Source organism: Anser cygnoides, chromosome 1 (genome assembly GCF_040182565.1).
Source record: "Anser cygnoides isolate HZ-2024a breed goose chromosome 1, Taihu_goose_T2T_genome, whole genome shotgun sequence".
In the NCBI taxonomy this organism is placed as follows: domain Eukaryota; kingdom Metazoa; phylum Chordata; class Aves; order Anseriformes; family Anatidae; genus Anser; species Anser cygnoides.
The window spans coordinates 158136549-158154396 of NC_089873.1; the positions used below are offsets into that span (position 1 = coordinate 158136549).

Here is a 17848-nt window from a genome sequence, read left to right on the forward strand (position 1 = left end):
TTCAGCTTGGCATCCACCATGACCTCTATGTCTCTTCAGTAAGGCTATTTCTCAGGTAATTGCTTTCCAGCCTGTATATTGCCTATCAACCCTAGGTGCAGAGCATTTGTTTTCTCTTCATGAGATTCCTGTTTACTCAGTCCTCAAACTTATCTAGATTTGTCTTGATAAGCCTCTGGACTGAAGTTCAGCTGTTCCTCAAGTCAGATGTTTCCCCTAACTTTTGACCCCGTAAAAGGTTTGTTCTGTGTCACCATGGAGGTCATGGTTAATGATGCTGGACAATATGGGTCCCAGCACTGACCCTTAGTGTGCTGGCTATCGTCTCTTAAGCAGTTGCCGGTTGGCCAGGCAGCATCAAGCCACTGATCGCTGCCCTTTGAGCTTGATAGCCCAGACAATTTTCTACCCACATAACAGTCAGATTAGGTAGCCTGGATCTCCTCGGCTACCAGATGAGAACACTGTGGGAGACAGTGTCAAAAACCTTACCAAAGTCAAGGTATATTACTTCCACATCTTTTCTCTCATCCACATAACCAGTCATTTTGTTGGAAAGGCAATCAGGTTGTTCAAGCATGGTTTGCCCTTGAATGCCTGCCGTGAACACTCACAGTGCCTGAATGCAGCTGGCCTCACAGTCTTTTAATTTTAACACCTGTGAACTGACAATCTCAGTCCCGCAAAGCTGTTGAACCCCGAACTGATGTTGAAATGACACAGCCAGCACCTGCTGCACTTCAGGACATCATAGATTCATATTCATTTTTTCAGAGTAATGTTTCTAGGGATGCAGCAATAGATGCTGCAATATTGTACTTGCAGGTTAACAAGAAATAATAGAAATACTATATTCCTAAGTACCTCTACAACTCTTTCTTTGGGGATGGCTTTTATTTCCAAAGTCAAACATTTCATGAATACAATTTAACTTGAAAATACTGACTATTAAACAGAAAAAGTGTTTTCAAAATTATTCAGGAGTTCTAAACATTAGTTATTAGACATCTGATTAAAAGCACTTTTTACTGCAATTTTCTGTGAATAAATGAAAATCTATTTGTGTTTACAGGGGTATACAGGTATACACAATATAAGTATATTTTAGACACACATTTCCATGTCACATAAAGGATATATTAACAGTAATAACTGTTAGTATTTTTGTCAGTACCGTCATCCCTAATACTATATTACACATGCTGCGTTTTTAAAATACAAGGTTTTATTCTTTCCATTTAAAATAGCATGTTCTGAAATTGTGGCAGATCTGTCATATTAGACGTATGTTTTTTTTTTTCTTCCAAAGGCATAGACAAACAGATCGCTTACTGAACAGTAAAGGTCAAAGCATAAATCAATCATTTCACTAACAAGCTAACTTCAAGCAATAGTTGTATAAAAAATATAAGAACATTTAACTTGATATTCTCTGCAAAGTTATTTCAAGAGAAAAGCTTGAAGATGACATCCTGATTCCTATCAGTTCTCTGAGAACAGAGCTTTAAAGTGCTGGATAGCACCTTAATATACAGTAAATACAAAGTAAATACAAATACAGTAAACACAAAGTACTTGGTAATCGAAAATTTCTATTAGAGAAATTATATTTGAAGTTCTTACCTACACAGCCTATTGTCAGGAAGTTCTATTTACCAGTTAAGAAGTGCTGCAAAGTATGCTAATGTTTAATATTAATGATTTATACTTTGCTCACTGCAGAATGGTGCCTTGGAGAGAATTTACTACCTAAAATCAAAACCCAGCCAGGCCTAGTGAACTAACAAATGTATTTATTTGCAGTTCATTTTGGAGAAAAATTGAAGAAATCAAGGATGAGTGGTTATCTATTCTTTTCTATATATACTAGGCAGTGTATTCAATGGAATAGACAGAACAGTCATTTTTGTAACAATAGTCACAGAAACAACTTTAGCACCATCCAACTTTAAATGATCTTATGAACACTGAATCTAAGAAGGCCACATGTCTAGTGCAATTTGGTGACAGATCTGAATGAAAAGGCAGGCTTTGTTTGATAAATAACCAGGGTTCAATGATCTACTTTAGCTGGGGGAAATCGGAATGAAGTTGCACAGCAGAAATTTGATACAATGAGAGCACTGTTTTGGAAGATCAATGATGAGAGGAGGTTATGGCAGAATTTCAGCAGTCTAATTAGTTATGTTAGTAGTATATCCAAAAAAGCTTTTTTCAGATAAAGAATGGGTGTTCTCTTCACACGAATCATCTATTAATCACCTGGAAGTAGGAATAAACAGTCAATTAATTAAATTTGTAGAAAATACTGAAATGGGAGGTGTTGCAACCACTAATACAGAGGTAAAACAAAAAGCCTGTAGTGATTGAAGATAAAAATTGGTAGTAAGTAGCGAAATAGGTTCTATTTAGAAAAATACAAGTGAATGTATTTAAATACATAGGATGAATAGGAAAAACATTCAACAGGAATACCTAGGGAAAATGACCTAAGGGTAATAAATGTAATTTGAATGTACAACAGAGTGTTGTAGCAAGGAAAAAATTGATTTCATTCCATAAGGCAAAAGACCGTGACATTGTAAAATAGAAGCCCCCTCTATGGCAACATGGAAATCTGTGAATGTTGGGTACAGGTCTGAACACTTTCACATTAATTAATTAATTAATTAATTAAAAAAAAAAAAAAAAAGTAACAAGAAGTGACTCAGTGGCTATAAGAGAAAATTAAAATTACGGGGGAAAATTAAGGGTTGTTGCTCACAGAAAAAGCTTGGATCAATGGAATCCAAGAAAAAAAAATATGTTTTTCTCTAAAAACTTTATGATATTAACATCAAGAAAGGTGAGGGTATAAATAAGTCAATGCAGATGGAAAACAACCTTTGTTCCATCTGCAATTCTGTTGCTACCAAAATTTGTTGCCCCCATTAAATTCAAATTGCCTCAGTTTCTTCGTCAAATTATACGTACAAGAATATTATAAGGATATCTACTTACTTCACTAAACTGCAAATCTTTAATTAACTGATTTTGATATAATTTATTACAAATGATTAAGGGAAATATAAATAGTAAAATGAAGATACATGGTGTGAAAACCCACAAAAAGAAAAGTATCTGAGAATTTCACACAGAGGAAAATTTTCCAGATCTGGATAGGCCAAACTACTTGAAAGAGTGAATTAGCACACTTCTATTTCAAAGGTTTAGGGCTATGTGATTTGCATTCTCATTTAACATCTATGATTTCCATTTCTGTGATTCTGGGACAAAAATCATATTTATTGTCCTGTGAATATTATGTGTGAAGTCCCCCTTTGTGGCTAGAAATAGATATATTTTTTTGGTAATGGATGGGGCAGGGGAAAGTATTTCTACTGGCCATGCTCATTTATCTACTGAATTCTAATCAATTTTTCAGCCTTTCTTCATATTTTGCCTAACGAGATTGCCAGCATTAACAGAAGAGCCTGACATTCCTTAAACATGTTCTATGTTAAGCAGTTAATTATGATAGATTGATACCATTGTAATCAGAAAAAGTTCTCCATATTGATTATCCCTGTCACTAATCTCAGAATCACGTTTTCACAACGAGTGTGGCCTCATAAGAACTCTACTCTATAGGACTCCAGAAGAACATAAGCTTTTTCTGAATCATTGCCCAAATTCCCTCCCTAATGGCACTGAACACTTTGGAAGCAAAAACAGATTTCTTCCCCTAGTCATACACATCAGGTTAACTATTGTAAACTTTGAGCTGCCCTTGTTTACTCAAAATTTAAACTGGCAAAGATAAGTTAGACTTTTATTTGGAAGATAACTTCTCTCCAAGAAGTTATGTATAGATGGTAAAGATTCAGGGATAGAAAATCTGTCATTCACCTCCATTATCTAATGAACAAATAATACTATCATCTTATAGGCTGTTTCTATTGTAAAGCACAGTACATCTAGGTGAAACCTAGATCTATTTCCCTAAGGGATTTCAGGTCAATGCCCCAGCACTATATAAAACTGATACTCCATTAACTCATACATGTTTTGCAAACAAAAGCCGAGAAGAAATCTTTTAGCTGTTGCAAAACTTGATGCACTTGTTCATAGATAGTCCATTACTGAATTTGATAGTGTGCAGTATTGCTGGGTAGCCTGATTATGTCTTTTAACAGGCTAAGTGGCAAGGCATTGGTAGGAACAGGGGCTGTCCCTTTTCTAAGAGTTTGAAATCTGCATTGGTACTTTGAAGTTTTTATGTTGCTGCTGAACATAAGCAGACATACAAGCACTGGGTTATCAAGTTCTTTCTTCTCAAAACTTCAGATCTCCTAATTTTGTAACTCCCTTGATAGTATTTTTTTCCTGTCTCCAAGAGTTACTTGCCACATACATGGACTGACTTGAATTTTACCTTTTTCTTGCTCTCCCTCCCTCCTCTTTTATCAAAAGAAACTACAACACTTTTTAATGATTTAATAAGCTAAAACAATTTAGCTGGTTTAATGTTGGCTGGTGGTATGAATGACCATTACAGTAAAGTGACCTTGATCCTAACCTTCAACAACTACAATTTTTGAATATTACAAGTTTAACCATAACCATCAAAAACATGTTAAACAGCCATCACATTAAAGAAAGAAATTTCAAGAGAGAAGAATATGTAAGGTTGTAGTAACAAATAGTAACAAATGGAGTTTTCTGAGAAGGAGAGAAGCTACAGCTAAGAACACTGATGTCCTGTGTACAAGTTGCATTCAAGGAAAACAAAGTTCACCCATTCAAAGAAGAGTAACTTCAGTCAGTATTTTAAAATCTTTGCATGCAGAAGTCACTTACATTTACCTTTTTTTTTTTTTTTTTAAATTAACAATGTACTCTTCTAAATGACCTCTAATATTTTGTTCTTTAAAAATGCACTGATAAACAAGAGGTCTTGTTTTGTCCTTTTATGTGTGCACCCTATAACCAGGAGAAAAAATATCTTGCTATCAATATGCTTAGTATATATTGGTATACCACTTAACACGAATGTGAGAATGATATTCATCTCCTTATGTAAAAAAAAAAATACATAGAAATATATTTTCTATAATATATATAAAATAAGCAACAAACCATAAAAAACACATGGTCACAATATTGACTTTTTAATTTCACATTGTCATGACCAGCACTGCACAAACTTACAGGAATATTACTACCTGATACCCAGTTTGAGAACTACCAATAAGATATTCAAGTATATCTTCTTTTGCACACAGATCTTCCCCACAAATGCTCAGTGAGCCTGTTCTTTTCACCCATCATGCTGTATTTATTTATATTACAAAGATTATAACAAAGAATATAACCACCCTCACATCGCTGCTCATCCTAACTTAAATATGGATTATAGTTTTGTTGAACATTCTTAAAGTACTAAAAATAAATAAACACAATATACAGTATTGATAAGGACGATGCCAGTCTACATAACAACACATTTCCTATTTAAGGCAATTTGTAATAAATAAATATATAAATAGCAGCATTAGAGATATCAATTAAAGAGATTAAAATATTTAGAAATTTTAACCAAACCAGGAAACATTGATATTATTTTTATACTCTGTTGGGATTTTTCCTTTTAAGCTGTGCATTTGAAAGCTTAACTACAGGTATGTCTTGCACTTTGAAGTATTCTTTATGTTGAGGAAAAGCAGGTGCCAGGAGGAGCGAAGATTTACATACTACATAATACTCAACAACAACAAAAACTTCCTGCTGGTAAACAATCCCCAGGTACCAGCCTTCCACTGCTTATACCTTTAGATGCTCTACCAGGTCCTGTAACCTTTGAGAAATAAATCCATTTATTACAATGGCAATAATGACCTGCAGATTACCCGTGAGACACAGTTGCTGAGCTGGCCTTCCTTAGGCCAGAAACTTGGTGAAGTTTCAACATTCCTTCATCTTTTCACAGGGACTAAAGGTGCTATAAAAGCATAGCCAGTTCTTATCTGCCCTTCTCTCAGCTCTAATCTTCCTTTCACTCTTCTTCCATGCTCTTCTATAGAAATTGATTAATAAAACCACTTCCTTCTAGGCACACTACTACAACAGCAATAGAATCTCAGTAAGCAACCTACTGATGAGTAAGCAGAAATCCAGATCGTGTTAGACCTTACAGCTTGCTGGAAAAGCTAGTCTCTGGCGTTGGGACTGCTGAAAGAATATACCACTTTGGCTTACACATAACCTTCCACAGAACACTAATTTATTCCAGAGAATACTCATTTATTTTTTGGACCCCCTTCACTGGAATTTGGAGATATATCTATATACAGTTTAAGGAGTCTGACATAAAATTGGATTGACTGATATTTAAATACTACAACTATGTATCTGCTAAATAAATTCTTTAAGTCAATACAATCTACAGAATTAACTGATTATTTAAAATGGCTTAATAATCAATATTGATAAAATGATGGGTATGCCAAAACATTGACAGAGCAGTTAAAGAGGAATGTGTAGAGGACTTCCATTTATTAATGACATTTCAAGAACAAATCTCCAAAAGCATAATAGAGACAGGAATGTGTGATGTTGGGTTTTCCTCATCAGCCTGTTGGGACAGCTGTTATTAGCACGACACAGCTCTCCATTTCTCCTCTTCTATATCCAAACTGTTCTCACACCACTGTGATTTTTCAGAGAAGGCATTTAAGCTCCACATTGACACAGGAAAATGCCATGTGTGGTACAAGGTGCACTGTACAGCTAGAGAGCAGTTAAGAAGGTTGCTTAATTTAGCAGCATCTTGTGCTGCCTGAAATATCACCATACCCATTGATTACATTGATAGAAGGAGAGTTTAAAGAAGTAAACTCCAAGAATGGTTGGATTTCGTGTTAACATGGCAAAACTGGACCAAGTAGGATGTGGCAATGTGGCAACCTCACTAAAAATGGAATTTTCACTGGTTCAAATTTCCAGACGATAAAATCAGAAATGACCTCCTCCTCTGATTTACATTGATTAGAATGACTGAGCCTTTTTTAGACCCTAGTTAGAATTAAAATCCCGTGTATGAATAAATAAGTCATAATTTTAAGAAGTTGAGTACTATCTTGCTTACAGACTCACAGAGGCTGAGGTGCTGAAACTTCCTAAGGCACCAGACTAGATAAGATGCCTCTGCTGGGTATGTACTGAGAGCTTAAATTCATATGTGGAATTGTATAAATACCAGAAAATTTACAGAGATAAAAATTCAACAGGAGACACCAAAACCCACTAATTTCCTGAGCGTGTTTAAAATTTGGTGGTAAAACTGAAAAAAAGAAAAAAAAAAAGTTAACATTAGTAACCTATAAAAATTAAAAATGAAGGTCTACTCGTGCCAAAACATTTTAGGAATTCATAGCATTTCATTGTGCTATAAAAAATAGAATTCTAAAAATAGCTTATAATAATGTTTCCTCTTTTAAATGCATTTTTTTTACTTGAAAATAACTTTTAACATTGTTTCAAAATTCTTCAAAATACCTGAAGTTACTGAAATTCAAAACTGAATCTGTAGAGCATTTTGTTGATGTGGAAAACATTTTCAGCAACATGTCCTTCTTCTTGCCTTGTGTAGTTACTGAAACAAAGTCTTTTCTTCAAACAACTGTTTCCAATTTTTTAAAATTAAGAAACTCAAATAATCATTATTTGCCTAAGTTGTAATAGTTAATTGCTCTGAGAATACAGCAAATTTCCTAGCCTGTATTCATTCACATGTATCAATTTCTTATGCACTGAAAGCATGTCATGTTTTTTCCCTTCTAGATACATGCTTGAGAAACTAGTTCACAGTGAGCAGAGATCATCTTGTCTTCCAGTAGTTACTCTGTGGTCCTACCAAACCTTGATTCAGCTTTTTTACAAATATTTATAAATGGACAGTGTAACTAAACTGAAAATATTTTAATGTGAGAAGAAGGAAAAATGGACCAAACAACAGAATTTCCTCAGCATGGTTTCAGTATCTGTATATTCAAGTTGTTCTTATCTGAGTAAAAATGAAATCATATAAGCTGAACACACTCACTGAAGTTAGTACTCAGCAACTATCTCCTATTGCATTTTTTGGCCATGGTCTTGCTGAGATTTCATTGACTGAAAATGGCTTATATTACTGAAATGAGCTGTTTTCACCTCCTTTCTGCTTCACATATGTCTACTGTTTTCACTACAAGAGTAGCTTTTCAAGAACAAGGAGAGCCTTTTAGCTGTGTGATGATGTTTCCTAAATGAAACATAGTGAATGGCTTTTTGATGCTACCATGATGCCACAGAAAAGTATCAATTCACAGTAAATAAGTTTCACCTAAGAATGTTAAATTAATAACCCACCATACAATAAATAAGACATATTTCAGGCTTCTTTTTCACTTTAAAATTCTTGGTATAGCTTCAGAGCACACTTCAAGTAGCAATGGTGTTCACTATCTGTCTCTCCACTAATAAGACAAAAGCTGCATCAATTTACCCATTTAAGATTGTCCCAGTAAGATGTATACTGTACTTTATGTAGTAGCAGATAGTTCACAGTATAGTATATTTGGATCTACTTCTCTCTCTCCACCCCTTTCTCAGCTAATCTCCTTCTGGCTTATCATTACCCTTTACATATACCACCACTGTTAATGACAGGTAACTCACCCGCCCATTGCTGCAACACACAACTGTGGTATATCATTCTGAATGCATACAGCACACAGGTCACAACTAGAAGAAAATAAAAGAGTTTATATCTGCTAAAGCTTGTAAATAAATCTACATATGCACCAGAGTAAACCAAGCATGTGATTAATACATAAAAAACACATTAAGCACATCAAGCAAGACTATAGTATAGCTTGGAAAATTGGGGAAGTTAAAATACAGATTTTCAAATTAGGCACATCTAAAGGTCTCGTAGCTCTGATTAATATATGACGTTTTCATAGTTATCATTAAGTAAGGTCAACAAGTGGACCTTAACATGTCTGTTTTTAAAGTATCTCTAAAATTATTCGTATGGAATGTTGGCATGTTGTTCCTTTCTCTCCCTAAAGTGATTGTCTTAATACTAAAAGTGACATTTCCATGACATGCCTCTCAGAAGAGCCAATTTCACTCTTTTTCTTTTATTTTTTTTTTTATTTTTTTTTCTTTTTCCTGGTAAATCACAGAGCAGAAGTAAAAGTAAGGAAAAAAAAAAGTTTAATTTCAAATAAAAAGGATTTTTTTTTTCAAATAAAAAAGAATCCTTTTAAAAGAATTAAGAAGGGAAGGGCAGCAAAAGGACAACAATGCCTGTCAAAAAATTCATTTCAAAAATAGTATTTCTGGATTTAATGAGGGTTGAGGACAACAAATAAGAAAAGATAAGGCTACAATTCCTATTACCCTGGGTGCTGCTACTATGTTTTGCAGCTTGGTTGTTAGTTACAGTCCCAATTTTTGATTTCTTACAGAATAGTTTTATCCTTGATGTGTGTCAGGTGAGCACCTACTGTCAGAGTAAGAATCTGGGATGGGTTACAGAGACACTGACAGCTGATTGTCTGAATACTGAAGTTTGTCTTTAGTGATATGGATTTGAGGCAGAGTCTTTTATTAATTCTATTCTATGAAGCATCTTTAATTGCTTTTTTATTTATTTTATTTTATTTTATTTTATTGGTATCTGTAAATCAGTGATTTTACTCATGGGTTAGCATTTTTAAGTCTTGGACACTAAGCCAAGAAAACAATTTCCATTATAAAATGTTAAAAACACGCTCTGTTCAGAACTTAAGGGAAGATTAAATGTCATTTGAATTTAACAGGAAAGATTTTTTTTTTCAACCAGCATAAAATAATTAATAACTCATCACCACAGTGCTTACTCGCTTCAATGTTTTTAATGTCTTTTTTTTTCCCCACAAAACACTGCAGAAAATATGTAGAAAATTACTATAGTAAAAAAAGTAAATAAGTCTCAGAGAGCCTCAAAAGTATTTTAGATTTTTTACTCCTATATTACATTCATCAGAATGGAATTTATCTGAACAAATGTTTACCTCCACAGTATAGGCACCAATGTATAAACTAAGCACCCTCTTTAATTAATACAGAGAAATAAGCACTTAACGGAGAGATTTTTCTGATTTGATGTGTAAACTTCAGATCAGCATGGCTTGAATCTATAATTCCCTATTGACTACAGGAGTAGCCTATACTGTGGGCATCTAGTATTCAACAGATCAGATTCTGCTGTATGTTTAATAGGAAATACATTGGATCAAAAGCAGTCAAAGCCGGCTCAGATTTGGCTATACCTGGACAGTCTGTTTTCTAAGAAGATCCTTTTGAGACGACCATGCCCACCTGTTCCAGCACAGTGCAGCAGCTTGTCCTTCACTTTGTAGCTTCATAAACCTGATGCAGCTAGTTGGAAGATTACATGTTCCACTGACCAGCTGCACCTATCAAATGAAGCTGCAGAAGAACAGGGAGAGCAAGCCATACAAATGCGTGAAGTACAGATCTGGCTGCAGGAAGTGTGCAGGAGACACCAGCTCCTATAGTACTGCCTTCCAGCGCAGAACCTGACCAGGTTATAGGAGTTTTCACCACGGTCAGGAAACAGTTCTTACTACTGGGATAATTATTCCCTTCTGAGATTCCTAGGCTTGTGGCCTCTCATATTCTTGCTGATCTTCAAAATAATTTGTTTTGATCTAATGTAATTTACAGACAAATTTTGCCATAACGTATGAAATGATGATAAACAGTAATCTAAGTGTAAATCCCATAGGATTAGACCCTAAAATCATTCTTAGGCAATAGAGATTCCTGTTAGTCTGTTATCCACTCTGATAGGATTGGATGAGGTCTAAAATATTTTGTTTTGAAATGAATATTTCCTGTCAAATACAATGTAAGATATCTTTTATCAGGATTCTCTGTAAAGTTTAAAAACTTGCACCAGATGTCCAACAAAGGCTTGTGAGCAGTTACATACTTGAAGCCAGCAGATGTTATAGTTTTGGAGCATTTTCAACTGCTCTATTTTGCCCATATTTTTGGGGAAGTGCAGAAGTTATGTAGTCTGTTAAAACATAGGATAAATTATATGGAAATTGTGGCCTGCTAATGCTCTAACAGCCTAACAATTGTGGAGTTTTAAAAATCCACCTGTCTTTCAATGGGTTTTACATTTAATGGGAAATACATTGCAAAGTGACGCTTGCAAGAAAACAAAACCAAACACCATCACTTTGTCAGTGTAAATCCCATAGGATTAGACCCTAAAATCATTTGGAGGCAATACAGATTCCTATTAGTCTGTTATCAACTCTGATAGGATTGGACCAGATCTAAAATATTTTGTTTTCAAATGAATATTTCCTGTCAAATACAACGTAGGGTATATTTTATCAGGAAACTAAACTAAATTAAACTAAATTAACTAAACTAAAAATCTGATATCACAACATTCATATCATGGACTTTATGTTCTATTGCAGACATTGCAGCACTGCAGCACCAGAATAGTGTGGGTAGGTGCATAAAGTTCACAGTGTATGCTGCATCTATTCAACTTTACCACACTCCTTAGAAGCCTCCTGACTTCAAACAGCTATGTGGAAAAGGCAGACATTTCTGATTCCCTGCTTCCAAAACCCAAGAAAAAAATCACAACACCAGTCTTACTGTGAAAATAATTCCTTTTCACATTCAGTGCAAGAAAAACATGAGAAAAAATGTCCTGCAGAAAATCTATGTTTCACTTGCTGACCATGATATCAATGACGTGCGAGTGGAGTCCCATTCTGTTGCACTCACTCTCTTCTGCAGAAGTCCGTGGACATCAGTGTAGCTCCAGACATGAGCTGGTGCCCAAGCTGGACTGACAGACAGGGCAGCAAACACTGAAGCAAGGGGAAGCAGAGGACCGAAGACTTACATTGGCCATGTAGTTGAACCTCAGTGTATTCTGATTTCAAGCATCTCCTTTATATCACTCTTTTTTTTTTTTTTTCCCTTTTCTTTTCCTGGTTGAGTTTAATCAGGGATAGTATTACCTTGCTATAAGAGTTCATCTCATTGAAGAGTTCTTATTTTGTTGGAAAGCCACTTCACAAAACACATTTTTGTCACCTCCAATATCAAGGAAAGATTTATAATTTTTTTTTCCTTTTTTTTTTCTTTTTTTTTCTTTTTTTTTTTTTTTTCCTCCCAGTTCTTCCATAAGCTGTGCAAGAAGAGAAAGAGGAACACATGGTTTCTGGGATGTTAGATATTCTTGCGGGTATTGTTTTGGGAAATTATGTCTGAAACTTTCTTTCCTGCTTTGTAATTTACACTGCTACTGCTGTAATGAATAGGAAATGTAAGTAGCACTAATATAAGATTGATTAATACAGACACAGATTGATCCTTATACCATTCAGTTTGTTTTCCTTCAGCGACGTCATGCTTCACACATTCTGCCGAAGGCTATCCATAACTATTCAAGCTCATGATAGTTATTCTTCCACATTCTTTCATTTTTAACACCATTGCCAAGATTCCCATCCTTTTTAAATAAGAATGAGGAGACAGTGTCTCTTTTATGAGGCTCAGATCAATCTACCTTAAATAATTTTATTTTCCATATTTTTCCTATAGCTATTTAAAGAATTAGGGAGAAAATGTCACCAAACAGATACTTGCCTCCTCATTAAGATTCATGACAAAACCGTCTGGTAGGGATGGTTTGGGCTGTTGATGGAACAATATTTAAAAGAAATTGGCTTGTCTGTGAAACAGCTGCTCAGTAATGCCACTATGCAAGGGAGTTAGTGATAATAAGATGACGCTATTATAACTACATTGGGAGCATAATATATTTTAAGCTGCTTTGAGGCATACAGTGGGGATCCAGGAATTACAGCATGATTGTTTGTCTATTGCTGGGAACAGGAAAGAGCTGATAATTTCATGTCTGCTTATTTGGCTTAGTCCTACCCAAAGTCTTGAGGCAGAAGAAAAGAACTGATCTCCTGGAACTCCTCACTTCCTGTGTATTTCCTGTCTGCTGGAAGGAGATTTTTGTTCTTTTTCCTAGATTTTGGAAAGGTTTGTGTATTGCACTGCTGAAACAGATACTGCAATCTTTGTTAGTAAAGTTGATCCTACTGTTTTAAAGTATTTTTTTTTCATTTCAAGGCTTTCTTAGGAAAGATTCTTAAGAGAAGATTCACTGCATCCTCATGCACCCAATAGTGAAATTGCAGATACTGAATATTTGGAAATTACCGTGCAGTATGGCAATGCAATGTTAAGTATACAGATGTAGGCAATATATATGTACACATCTGTGAATATGGCTTAGCCAAAAAAAAAAAAAGGGGGGGGCAATTTAGTGTAGTGATTTACGCTAATTTACACCAATCATCTAAGATATACAAAGCAAATTAAAAATCCTATTGTCAGATACTTGTCTCGCAGAGATCTCCAAACCACACATACTATTTAGAAAAGGAAAAAAAAAAAAAAAAAAGTGGATCTAGAAGAATGGAGAAAATCTCACCACAGTACCACAGTACCAGCATATTAGAAATGCTGATGACAAATGAGTAAGAAGTCAATACGATCATACAGAGATTTAGGATGCAAGAACTGATTGCCAGATAAAAGGAAAGCCATGTAACTGGTCCCAAACCATTTAATATTTTCTAAAATTCTCTGTTAAGAATTTTATTTTAGCTTCTCTTCCATACATATAGTTATTACAGATGTTAGTTTTTAGAGAGATTTGGAAAGTACTGCACTTCAGGTAAAATGAAATATAAAATTTACCTAGAAATGATTTAGGAACATTGTCAGAAGGCTGAGAGAGGTGAACCTTCCCTTCTACTCAGCACAAGTAAAGTCACGCTTGGAGTGCTGTATATAGTTCTGGGCTCCCAGCACAAGAGAGATATGGACATATGGTTGCCATTCTAGCAAAGGGCCTGTAAGATGATTAAGGGCCTGGATCATCTCACATATGAGGAGAGGCTGACAGCTGGACTGTTCAGACTGCTGAAGAAAAACCTCAGGACAATCTTATTAATGTGTATAAAACACTGAATAAGTTAACATTTATAAAGAAGTGTTTGCAAAAAAGATGGAGCTCAGTAGAGCCTAGTGACAGGACAAGAAAAAATGGTCACAAACTAAAAAACAAAAAAAGAATTAAAAAAATAAATTAATTTTTAAAAAATCCATTTGAACAAAAGAAAACATTTTTTTCACTGTAATGGTGACCAAGCACTTGGCACTTGCAAAGGTTGTGGAGTTTCCATCCTTGGAGATACTCAAAATGTATCTGGACATGCTCCTGCTCGACCTGCAGTAGCTGACCCTACACACACTGGTGCACATCTCTGTCTGTCTCCAGAGATGCCTTCATATCTCAGCCATGTTCTGATTTTGTGATTCTGTGTAAGATTCTGTGACTGACTTGAGGCTAAAAAGGCAATCTTAAAATCACAGCAGAATGAATTTCCTTGTTGAAAATTAGATCATGAATAGTAATCCAGGTCATAACTCTGAAAGGTAAAACAGACCTCAAATTATTTCTCAAAAATGAAATCAGAAAATCATCTCATCTGTGCTTAAATGTATGGATGTGGAATGAATAGTAAATGATAGATGATAGAGAGTCCAAAATACTACAAGATAAGAGAGGCAAGGCATATGAAGGTCAGAATATAATTCAACAAAGAGTCATACACCCCTAGAAAGCCTTATGTTGAGAAGGTTAGTGTACCTAGCACCTAAGACATGCCTTGTACAGAGGAAAGAAATTGCAAAAATCTACAAAACTTCCATATAACTTTTAAGAGTTTGCAAAATTATATACGTCTGCACAAACATTAAGGTTGGCAGCAACACTCGTTCAGAATAACTCTTCAAGGAACCAATCATAGTATACTCTCTATCTCAACATTACTAATTTGTTCATATAATTTGGTACTGCTTAAACGTGCTGTTCTATCAGAACACAACTCCTGTGCACAACTTACACAGGACGATCAGAACTGGCTGTATTTGTTTTATTATTTGTGTTACACTAGCATTAAATGGCAGTCAGGTATCAAAACTTCCTTGTGCAATCAAAGTACTAAATTAAAACAAAACAAAGCAAAATAAAAAGAGATGATCATGAAGAATTAAAACACAGAATTTATCTAACAATCCAATATTTGCTTTACACAAGAAAGTGTCATGACATTTTAAACTGAAAAAAATGTAGCTGGTTTTATATTGAACGACAGCCTGTTAGATGAATGCATTTTTCTATGAATGTTTGCCTCCTAGAAAGACTAAGCAGTTTTTCCATATAAGAGAACAACTTTTGAATAGTTTTATAGTGTCATTAAAATACTGAAACTCTACATAAAATTCAAATACTCTTTGGTAATATTGAGACCTCACCATGCAAGTTACCTTTTAAAATCAATGATAAGCAACATAGCTTTTAAATCCAGTTTCTGAAGACTAGATCCATAAGAATCCCAAAATACAATATTGATAACTGGTCAGTAACTTTGACCTTATATTTTACCATTAATAAAGACGTACAATGGTTTAGAGAATTTCAGATTACTCAAAAAGCCATCATGTGCTTAAGTTCATCACAATATAAAAATGCCTCAAGTTGCCTAAAAAGTAATAAAGGACTATCAGAACTCAGTAGTAAACAAGCTCAGAATTTTCATTAAACTGTCAGTGAACACCAGTAATCATCTTGGTTTCCTTCTAGAAAACAAGAAATGTCCTGCACATGTTGTTGGTGGTTTCAAACATTTGTTCTCCTTACAGACTCATCTCGTAACACTGCACACAACTTCTAGATGTTTGGTGTTTTTTTTTTTTAAGACCTATAAGACAACTATAATTTTGAAAGTCTATAAGAAAAATAATTTAAAATTCACAATAAAAATGGAAGACATCACAGTGTAGAACACTGCGCAACCATCCACACCACAGTCCTTCCAAGGACATTTTCTAAATTATACTATAGCATCTGGTCTGCTACTCTAGCATGTCCTTATATTTTTTCCCATTCCCTCCTTTTATAACTCATCTTACTTTCTGTATCATATTGAGAATCAAAAAGAGATTAGGGAAAAGAAATCATCTTAGTTGGTTAAAAAGAATGATCCAGAATTACTTTAAGGAGTTAGGGATATCTTCAGTTTTTTTGAATGCAACCTCAAAACTTCTAAGTAATCTGTCTTCAGGGATAGCCTTTCCACCATTCTCCTACATGTGCATATATATGACCCATTAGCTGGTGGTTATTCAGACTTACTGGACCTGTTTGCAGGATTTCTACCTCCATGCAGAGAAGCAACTCTGCCTCCTCTTCACAATGCTGATTTACACATCTCAGTGCCAGTCTTTTCTACTTACACATATACAGAAATTTTCAGAGAAGTGCATTCAACACACAGATTTCTTATATAGATAAAGGCATGCCTGAACATTCTGAAGCTCTTTTACACTTTACTAGTTTGCAGTTTATGAGAAAAAATAGTGGCTTGCAAATATGTGTACAAACATTAAAAAATGTTTGATGTTCATATTTAAAAACAAATATCTAGTAAATTGTGACAAACACACCTTGAATTTACAAAAAAAAAAAAAGGTCGAGGTATCATAAAAATGTATTAGAAATAAACAAAACCCCAAAACTGTCTTAATCAACTCCTTCTAAGTTAAAGAAAAAAAAAATTATTACATCTGGAGTGGTTGGTATGAAAAACACTCCCAAATGTGGTTAAGATCTGACTGTTTAGAAGCCAGAATTCCTCTAAGAGACTGTACACATCACAAGAAAATAATGCAGGAAAATACTACAGTCTTAAAACTAAAACTAAACTAAACTAAAATAAAAAAAGCAGACTACAAAAAAACTTCTTTGTGGTTAAAAAAAAAAAAACAACAACAAACACAAACCAAAAAACAACAAATCAAAACCAAACTACAACAACAACAAAATAAACAACAACAACAAAAAATAAACAACCAAACATGGAGATCCACAGTTCATCTTGCAACAGCGAACATAATTGCAAACCTAAATTTTGCATTTGAAATTAGAAGACAAAAATTATAAACCTCTCTATGCATATCTAATCTCCATTTTCAACATTAGCCAAGCCTGCAGGCACTTAACAGTCTAATTCTTGATGTTATTGTAATTAAAGGCAATACTCACAAGTCTGATAAGCACACCAGCTGTAACTTAACCCTTATCTTAACCAAAGTGACAACTGCAAATGTGATATCTAATTGTAAAGACAACATTGGAATTCATTCTGGATCACTGTCTTTTAAATCACATAACCTTGAAAATAAGTAATTATATCCAGCCTACCATCAAACTTCTTGTGCCGGGACACAAAAGTGGTGCGTACAAAGTGACTTGTCTCCTCCACCAAGTTTTCAAACTCCAGTTTGCTCTGCTGGCTTAACTTGTCCTCCATTTCTGATGTGCAGCATGTATATTCCTGAGGGCAGATTCTCAAATGTTCCCCTGGAATCACAAGAAAAAAAGGCATTAAAAATGTCTGAATAAAGAGAGAAATGCATCAGATCTGAATATGCATGATATCCGTTCACTTAAGGAATGTAGTCTACATAAAGAGCTCTTTAAGGCTTGACCACTTCATTGGGAACAATTTGAATCTGCATCAACAATTTTGCATATCTGGGCATTCCTCACTGAGGTGGAGAGACACACTTTGCAGAGATGTTTTGATACTTCAGAAGGTGGAACCATCTCAAGATGAAAGTGATTCTTGAA

General features: G+C 34.7%; 1 protein-coding gene across 2 annotated transcripts in view; it reads right to left on the reverse strand.

The window, feature by feature from the left end:
• GPC6 (glypican 6) overlaps window positions 1-17848 on the reverse strand; it is an 825524-nt gene that overhangs the window by 559981 nt on the left and 247695 nt on the right. For both annotated transcript variants that reach the window (XM_066986905.1, XM_066986906.1), the window contains exon 2: window positions 17420-17578. In XM_066986905.1, the coding sequence (XP_066843006.1) occupies window positions 17420-17578 (159 nt within the window). The remainder of the gene's footprint in view (window positions 1-17419; window positions 17579-17848) is intronic.